This window comes from Boleophthalmus pectinirostris, unplaced genomic scaffold (genome assembly GCF_026225935.1).
Source record: "Boleophthalmus pectinirostris isolate CB_2022bp ecotype Guang Dong unplaced genomic scaffold, ASM2622593v1 HiC_scaffold_1, whole genome shotgun sequence".
Lineage (NCBI taxonomy): Eukaryota > Metazoa > Chordata > Actinopteri > Gobiiformes > Gobiidae > Boleophthalmus > Boleophthalmus pectinirostris.
The window spans coordinates 16362815-16372844 of NW_026570970.1; the positions used below are offsets into that span (position 1 = coordinate 16362815).

General features: G+C 36.5%; 1 protein-coding gene across 1 annotated transcript; it reads right to left on the minus strand.

The window, feature by feature from the left end:
• Positions 1-556: 556 nt before the first annotated feature.
• morc3a (MORC family CW-type zinc finger 3a) lies at positions 557-8460 on the minus strand. The gene is made up of 19 exons (XM_020931855.2): positions 8369-8460; positions 7897-7969; positions 7691-7823; positions 6482-6705; positions 5689-5845; positions 5468-5591; positions 5246-5374; positions 5022-5141; positions 4848-4945; positions 4659-4763; positions 3901-4029; positions 3446-3520; positions 3285-3327; positions 2810-2902; positions 2607-2718; positions 2465-2531; positions 1368-2343; positions 1100-1275; positions 557-1010 (listed from the first exon to the last, which is right to left on the minus strand). The coding sequence occupies exons 1-19, from the start codon at positions 8408-8410 to the stop codon at positions 833-835; spliced, it is 3054 nt and encodes a 1017-aa protein (XP_020787514.1). The 5' UTR covers positions 8411-8460; the 3' UTR covers positions 557-832.
• Positions 8461-10030: the final 1570 nt, after the last annotated feature.

The window sequence follows — 10030 nt, forward strand, 5'->3', positions numbered from 1 at the left end:
AAAATTTATCCAAACAATGAATTCCAATAAACCCAAAAAATCTAATTTGAGACAGGTAAATGTGTGACAGGGGAAGAGGACTTGGAACACCTTTTCCTTTCATGGTACAACAAATTTGGTTTGATTTTCATTCGTTGCTTCAGTCCAGGGGAATTCAATTTGCCCCTCTAACTATAAAAGAAATAAAACCTGGTGTATTAAGAGAAGTTGAAAGAAAATAATTTGGTATTAATAATTTATTGATTTTGAGTATTTTTTTTAATTCACAAATGTTTTTTTTTTTGTTCGTTTGTTTTTTAAGATAAAACCAATATAACGCACTTTAGACTTTTTGTTGACTCACTGAACTCATTAAAAGAAGGGAAGCCGGGTTTCTTGTGTCCTTTCTGAACGATGTTGATTTGTTCCTTTGATTAGAAGCTTTAGAATTGCCCCCTTAGTTTGTTCATGAATGTGTTTTTTTTTTTTCTTCTCAATTGTATTTTGATTTTTTTGCTATGTTTAGGTGTGATCTTTGTGTGGTGCCTTTTTGTAACTACTTCAAGGCTCAACGCACTTCTGTTAGAGACATCGGTTTATTTTTTAACAATGTTTTTTAATGCTTAAAAAAATAAATACAGACACAATAAGAAAAAAAAAGCCACACAGGCAACAGTAGACCTATTTAACAGAATAGCATAGAAACAGTATAAAATGTCCTTCTTTTAAAAAGTTTTAAAAACACAAATATTATGGACATTATTGCTTTTCTGTTATTTTCTCCTTAAAATGCATTATAAGTTATGTATAGCTGATTTATTTTCAACATTTAGAGTATTATTCAACAAAACTCCTAATCACTTGATGGTCCTTGATCACTTGATGCAGCATTTCCTGATCCAACATTATTGAGATGTAGAACTTGTTCTAAAATTCCATCTATTACATCGTCCTCATAATTCACTTCATCCAGATTGAAACTAACATATGTGACGAGAAGATGTTTAACATTGCGCCGCAGTGAAACCAAACTGAGAATCAAACAGAAAAAAAGAGAAAAACACAATGTAAATAACCAGCCAAAGAAAATGTGTGTTTTTGCAGTTTCTAAATAGTTTACCTCCGAAAGGCATCAGTGTTGGATGAAGGCCCAGGATCAGCTGGTGTTTCTTGAGCATCTGTTTGCACTGATGAATTAATGCGTGCAGAAGCATTTTCTTTAATTTGCTGAAGAGTCAATCTGAGAGACTCACATTCAGATGCCAGACCGGCCATCTCCTTCTTTGTTGACTCCAACTAAGTAAAGCAAATACAGAGCCCAAAACATAGACTGTGGTTGAAACCTAAAACTGAATAAACAGGACATAAACACACAGCCCCAAACTGACCTGTGTTAGGAGTTGCCCTTTCTCCTTGTCTCTTTCATCCAGTTGCCTCATGAGATTATCCACCTGCAAAGCGATCTCATCCATGGCCTTTTCTTCACTTTCAGGACTGGGTTTGACCCTCACAGCTGCCAGTAAAGCTTCCTTGTCTTTTATGAGGTCATTGATTTTGCTCTTGGCATTCTCAAACAGTGTTTTGTAGTCCAGTGAGTTCTGTCCTTCCTTAGCATCTTGCTCATCTCGTTCCTTTTTTACATTGACGTGAGACACATCTACTTTAGTCTCCAACTCCTCCAGCTGGGACTGTAGCTGCTGTACCTGCTCCTTTAAAGAGTCTCTCTCCCGTCTGAGCTCTGACACCTGGTCCAGTTCTAGTTGTTTCCTTGCAGAAAAGTCAGACCTCAGCAAAGATGGGGATGCCCTGTCATCCACATCATCAGCAGGGCTTTGATTATCATTACTTTCTGGACCAGGTGTAATTCCATTCTGCACAGGCTGACTGAGGGGCTCCTCCTTCATATCTTTCTCACAGTCTTCAGTGTCCATGGAATTACAAGCCACTGGGGTGTCATTATTATTGTTTGTTTGCCTTGTACTCCATTGATCAGTCTCTTCCTTTTTAATTTTTGGAGCTTCTGTTTGTGTGGTGATGTTAGCCACACTCACAGAAGCTGCAGAGGGGACAGCTGCATCATCAGTGCACTCCAGCAGCAGGTTCACACCACTCTCACTCTCTGTGGGCTCAGTCTTTACTGTGATTGAAGCAGGATTTGTGTTTTTAGGTTTAGGTGTACTGTGCACTTCCAATATGACAAGATCATCATCTGTTTCATCGTCACTACTGTCGTCAATGGGGATTGATGGGGATCTGACTGAACTCGCATCCAAAGACGAAACCTGATCTGAAACATTATTTTTCACTTCGCCGACTCTTGGCTTTTTAGGCGTGGTGTCTGGAGTGCTGGGCTGCTGCCTTTTCCTGGACATACAACGACACAATCATAAAAAAGAAAACATGACACATATTTATTAAATTGTGCTATCACTTTTTTGCATTTGCTGATAATTTATTGTAGGTTAGAAACTCATAACATTTATACCTTAACATTGAAGCCAAAGAGCATACATTTGAAATAATTGGACCATTGCTAGTGGAGGGACTGCAGGCTGTAAAAGGCAAAAGAGAGAATATGATATTAACAATAAAAAAAGTACATACAAAATGAAAATTAAAAATCGTACCAGCTTGTGAGATGGTTGAAGGGGTTAGGGGAGAACCACCCTGTACTGCATGTGTTTTCATCTTGCTCCTTGGTGTGGTTGGTGTGGTTGGAGGGGAAGACGAAGATGCGGTCTGATATAAAACAACATAGCAGTTTGAAAAAATGCCATGATTCTCACAATATTTTCATTAACAAATAAACAAACAAATCAAATAAATATACATCTTGGCGTAGCTGCCGCAGAATGGCCTCTGTTTGGCGTTTGACTTGAGCAGCCACTCTTTGCTGTTCTTTCTGCTTTTGTTCTCTCTCAGCCTGTGCAACACAAGTAGTTATACAACATTTAAATTAGGGTCACCTGTTCTGTTCAGTGTCTTTACTTGATTTTCAGGCTTTAATATTAATTAATTCTCAACTTATGTCTTAATGTCATTATAATACATTTTACATAAACAAATGGGATTTACAGGACTTGTACAGTTGGCCTTAAGTGACAGTTCTCAGATGGTATAGTGTGGTTTCTTTTCTGAACAGCATGAAATCAGATATTAGTAGTTAGTAAAAGTGTTTTCCCTAATGGCAAATAATTGATTATCCAATTAATAATTAATTAACACATCAATAAAATACAAAACATGAACATTGTAAATCACATAAAGCAGACCTTTTTTGTGGCTCATCAAAGCATTATTCTCACCTGTTGTCTTCTCCTTTCTTGCATCTTTTTCTCTTCCCTTTCCCTATAAAAATATAACATATTTGAAAAGATTTGAACTGTAAACACATTATCTGTGATTATATAACATTTTATGCTCATTACATTTACAGTACCAAAGCCTAAATGAATAGAGCGCTCACTGTTGTTTGTAGGTCTTGCAGTATGAAGGCTGCTCGTCACCAGAGTCCTCAGGTTCCTCTTCAACCTGACAACTCCTAAACATGGGACGAGATAAAAAGGGCATTACAATGTATTATTATTAACTATAGTTATACATATTATAACTGTGTTGTTATGTATAATTTATGCTGTACTTAAGATCGGATTTAGATTAGCTTCTGATTAGATTTTAGACACCACACATTGTATAAAGAAGTGGAGAGTGTGACGGGACCAATAGTATCCGGGTCCATTCAAATGAAGCTCATGAAATAATAGGGGCGCAGTTAGAGGAGCAAATTTGGAGAAGAGTTCTGTATTATGAATAGGAATTTATTTATGGACAAAATATATATATATATATATGTCCAACAACATGGCTAGCGGGTTAACTATGTCCATTTATATATCTGCTTACGGGCTACACTTTGCTTACCTGAATTGGGGGTCTGGATTCATATAGCAGTACCATTTGTCTGGAAGCTTTGAGCAGTCAATCCCATCAGGAAGTTTTCGCCATTGAGAACACCCATCGCACTGCACCCAGTTTTGGTCTGGCTTTTTACTGAGATTAAACATACAAAAACATATTAGTATAGGATTAATACATTGAACCTAAACTAATCAGACGCTACACAACAGAAAAGTGAAGTGAACAAGACAATATCTATGTAACTAATCTAACTCTACATGGGAAAAAGAAAACATTTGAGCTCCAACGTTGTGGGTGTATTTGAAGTCATTCTATGAAAATAAAAGTTAAAATACACTGACTGACCACCAAAATAAAGAGGAAAATTAATAATTGATCTATAAAGTCCACAAATCTATACATCTATGATCTATAAAGCCCATAAATCAACAAACTTGACTTAGTTCTCACATACAGGTGCAGACAAATACATTCACGGTATTTCATTATGGTATATATGGTGCTGCTATTTGCACTTCTCTACATTGCATCACTAGATGCTGTCTACGTTACTGCAGTCTGATAGTGTGCCAGCTTTGACCTGACATAACAAGTCCAGACAGCACAGGTGAACCTGAACAAAGGTCAGCTGAGGTCAGAGCAGGGAGGAAATGGGTTCTATCTACCATCTACTTGTAACAAAAAAATCTAAACTTTCAGATGGTAGCTTTAAAATACAAAGCACAATGGTGTATGTGCAATAAGTTTATTTGAGTGCCTACATTGTATCTTCTACTGGTAGGCCAGTCGGATCTTCTTTGGCTCTCCTGTATCTGATTTCTTTCCAGTATTCCTCCAGCTTGGTCCCCAAATTGCTCATAGTTTTCCTAAAATCACATTTGTGTACTGTTAGACTTCAACAGTAAAAACAAAGCTATAAAAACCTGTTGACGTTTTAACAAGAATCCTACCTGTACTTATCATTTTCCTCGAAGCTTTGTTTGTTGTGAGTGGGATCCAGAAAGTTACACTCTATGACTCCAATGACACCGACGCCTTTTCTGTCAGCCTATCATTTGTAAATATTACATTGTTTAATCACAGTCATTAAAAGTAGAATAAACCAGTGCACAGGATGGTCTTACCTTAAGCTGGCAGCCCACACGTTCATACGCTTTTATCAGTCGATTTTTATGATACATCATAATACCATATTGATCTTTACTTACAGTGTTATACCCAAAAATAATAGGAATACTCTTGTTCTAAAATAAAAGTTAAGGAAAAAATACTTGCAGTGTACAAGTACATATTATGCATTCATTAATCATCATGTCAAAAAGAAGCAATTGTACAAATGAAAGGATACAAGGAACTTTGGGGAATATTTGTCTTTTCTACTGTGAGCCAGACTTTTTGCAATGAGCTGAGATTTCACCTTTTTACCACGTATCATGATTTGCAATCGAGGCTTCAGATAGAGTATACTGCAGTAGGCCTGTAGAAAATGTGCAATGAGTGTTTTATGTAACAGATTAAAACACAGAAATAGTACGGTAGTAATTGAGGACAAAAAATATATAAACCTTACCCGAAGTGAGTACAAACTTTCAGGGATGTAAGAAGTGTCATTCATTTCCTGGTAGACATCAGATGGCATTCGTATGTCGTAACGGTCAAATTCAAAATCAAACTCCAGCTGACCTTGTGACGTTCTGTTGGAGCACAAAACATTGCAAATGTTTAAACGAGTATGCTTTCATTACGGATCTGTTTTAATGTATAATATGAAATATTTGAGAGAGGACATACCTGCGGAGATTCCAGATTATGATACGCGTCCCTGTTTTTGTTCCAGACCAGGAAGGCCCAATAGCATTGAGTTCATGGAGCAGGCTCGTTTCTGATTTAAATGGAGAATAGCGTAGAATGTCCTGAAGACTAGCTTTATGCTCATTTTTTACATTGAGTAAAACCAAAGTCAAGGGCAATTTAGGCAACAAATATGAGCACAAATAATACGTAAGAAAGCTCATCTACAGACCAGAAAGTTATGAGTGTAATTCCTGCTCCAACCACTACATACTGTCCCTGAGCAAGACACTTTACCCACATTGGTTATGTTGTAATTTGGTGTGTGCCTGAGCAGTAGTCACCATTTTAGTGCCCAAAAAAGTGCTGTATAAATCAAAAGTATTTGCAATGCCATCACATTGGGGGTGTTGTACAATACATATCTATTGGCCGAATGTTCAGCAGCTACCATGGTGATACAATGCATACATTGGCAAAAACAGAAAACAGGTTTTAAGATGGTCTGAAAACTAAATACAGAAAGAATTTAACCAACAGATTTTATGCTAACACACAATAATGTGTAATTTTATGTTGTTTAAAACATAAAATACTAAAATACTTGTTTAAAAGCGCAAATCAACTCACTTGTAGTTCCAACAAAATAATCTTTTTCTTGTCAGATTGTGTTAAAATAAAGCACAGATTAAGTCTAACCTGAGTAACAGAGCTTCTAACAGAATAGTGCTTTCAGTTACACCCCTCGGGAATGTTGATGACAGTGTATCAATTATATTAAAAAAAAGGATATTTGTTTTTCCTTTCAGCTCACAGCACATGATAGGCACACGGATTTGTTCTGCTTTAATCTCTTGAAGGTAGGTCTGTGAGAGCATCCCGATGCACACCGCAGAGCTGGATTTGGAGAACACGATTGCATCTTTTCCAAGCCGCATGGAGCCAGACTTGAACCCGTTTCCATAGATACCAATTGGCTGAACACCTTTAAGAGCCACTTTGTCGCTGTAACCAAAGCTAAAAAAATGCCAACACTTTTTAAAATGTTTTTCCTTTCAAATAAATACATTTTAAAGGTGCATTGTGTAACTTTTCTAATAGAGGGTCCATCACCTGCTTGTTTCTGTGTAGATGTCATTGCTCTGCCTGGCATATTCCACACTATAACATTAAACAGCTCTACCTTGCATTTATTAAAGGAAGTTTTATAAGTTTTGAACCCTGTGACGTGAGAAGACTTGATGCTTCTCCTAAAAATATATATTTTTACAAAATCCTCTTTTTAGTTGACATACAGTGCTTAATTTTACAGGAACAAACTGGAACATGTCCCTCCCACTTCTGTTTGTTACTTTGGATGTAACTGAAGTACTGTGATATGGTACCATCAAATGTACTACAGTAAAATTCAGTACAATACAGTAAAACAGAGGGAATTACATAAAACATGATCCTTCCAAGTGCTTTTAAATCAGATTTTTTTCATTCTGCCCATAAATGATTCACATTAAGATCTTGTCAAGAAGACATTTAAAAAGGAAAAATGAGCATTGCGACAACTCTTATATAAATATGTTATTAGGTTCTTATTTCAGACCAAGGATTTTTTTTCATACCTGACAGTTTCAACTGCTCACTAGCAGTCTAAATTGTACTTCAGACCACGGTGAGGAAGTATAATTTAGTTTAAAATTCATATAAATTACAAAAATCTAACCTATATTTGGTATTTTGGTTTAAAGACTTGAAAGCTTAAAGCAGACGACTTGGACTTGAGTTGGATTTAAGGGCCAGTGACTCAAGACTCGACTTGGATTTGTTTTTGATTTGGGACTTGACTCAGACTTGAGGTCAAAGACTTGAGACTTGCAAAACAATGACTTAGTCCCACCTCTGAACATTTCCACGGAGAAAAGCATTTGATGGACCCTCCACCAGAAAAGTTACACGATGCACTTTAAAGATGGCAGTTTTGTATGGTTTTGTTATAATTAAAATGTACCTAAGCATTCTGTGCATGGTCTGGTAGTCCAACCCATTGCCATCGTCCATAAAGCTTAGACACTCTTGCTTATTTACCACAGTTTTATCAATCCAAAAGTGCTGGGCGTTCACATCAGGGTCATACGCATTATCTGGAATACAGTGGATAAGTTTCGTTTACGGAGGCAAACCAAGGTCATAAAACCATGGATAAAAATGACTCACCAATAAGTTCCGCGATGGCGCTGAATGGCCAGGTGTGGCTGGTGGAGTTGGTGTGAAGATACTTTGGAGAGAGCTACAACGCAAAGAAAAAGGATAGGAAAAGGGGGAGCGCTAAGAAATGAGTCATAAGTTCTAACAACAAACGCATGCAAAATTGTGGCGAGGCAAAGTGAAAGTAACTCAGATAAGATAAAACTCGGTTAAGATAAAAGATAAAGATAATGTAAAAAAAAAAAAACCAAAACTATGCTATTGCCCACGTTTGTATATCAATTCAAAGAACAACAAATGCCTTTAGATCGCAAATTTCCAAGGGACTTTGGTAGTAACAGCTTGGTAAGGACTCTGTTAGCCTGTAGCTTAACCGGATACTAGCATCTTTCAAGTAAACAAGCCATCGCAGACTAAATCACATAAATTGTAAATGAAATCCGCCTTTAAATAGGACAAAATAGTTCAGAATAGTTCTTACTGTGCTCAGTGGGATCCCGCGGTCTGTTTGGGCAGCCATCATTCTGGAGCCCCTTGTTATTCTCCGCGTGTAAACAACCCCCCATGCTACATCACAGCGCCCCCGTCAGTCCGTCTGCAGTACTACACATGGTACGACATAAGACTTCAGTGATGGGACTTCCGGATTTAAAACCTTTGGACATCATTCATTTTAAAGAGCCGTTCAAAAGTCTGACTCTTTTAATATTTAGCTAATTATATAACAAAAAAATAATAATAATAATAAAGCCATTGTGAGAACTCATTTTAACAATAAACAAGTTACAGATTGAAATGACCATGGTTAAGAAATGGTTCAGAGTTAGGGTGACCAAATTTTCAGACACACCTGGGATGGGATACTTGGTATAAATCAGGGGTGGGCAAATTACAGCCTTGAACAATAATAATAATAATCATCTTCAGTCATTTCAGTAAATAGTAAATACTGTTGGATTTGAAAGACAGATATTTTTTTGTAATGCTTTGTAATGATTTAACAATAACATGAGATACGTTTTCTACATTTTAGTTTCTATATTATATTATCCCATGTTATTTTATTTTTTTCTCTTATGTGGTGGATTTCCAAAAAACTCCACCCATCTGCTCCTGGACCAGCCCTTCTGTCAAATTTTAGAACCCCTTGTGGTGGCCCACAAGTTTGCCCACCCCTGGTATAAATAAAACTGTGAAAAAGAGCACGTAACATTGTCCATACTTGACTTTTTTTTTTTTTTTTTTTGTCTTATGGTCATTTTCAAGCATGGTTTCTATATTTTAGCAAAACAAAAGATAATATATAGAATTTTCAGTCAGATGAATTCAATTATATTTAAAGTATAATATTTAAATATAATCCCGATATCAAAAATGTCATAACTTTCTCATTCCTTGACCGATTTTCACAATCCTGGAGTCATTGTAAAGGCAATTGTCTCTATCTAGTTATGTGATCCATTTTGAGTTTTGGTCTGTTTGAAAATGTCATCATACCTATATTATATTCCCATCTTTACTGTTGGTGACGGTCAGAAATGGGGATAACTGATACATTTCTTGTATACAACTGGGCCAAATCACTGGTTTCGTATAAATCTGCTGGGACAGGGGACACAGGGCTTGAAACTGGGACTGTCCCAGGTAAATAGGGATGTCTGGTCACTCTATTCAAAGTGAGAGTGGGAGTGTGTTGTTTACTCACTGAAATTATCTGCATAACATTTTGCACTACAATATTCATAATTTTAAAGCTGTTATTATGATGCCAAATATGTTTTCTTGTGCACGCTCTCACTCATGTTGCCTGCTCTGCCTCTGTGCTGATTCTTTTGTTGGTTCAGCGTGAATCAGTGTAAAAATGCATAACTAGAAAAAAAAAAAAGGTACTTAAAAAAAAAAAAAAAATCACATCCGTTTCCAATTGTTCATGTTAAGTAAAATACACCTAAATAAAACTATGAACGCTCATATTGATCACAGGCTCCTGAAAATGTGTTGTTTAAATCTTTTTCTTTTTTTCAGACTGTCTCAAATTTTTTTCTCAATTGCAAATTGTGCATCATCTCACTGTGGTAACTGCTGAACATTCTGCCAATAGAGATACATGTAGATAAGTAGATACAACACGATTTCACTGCAA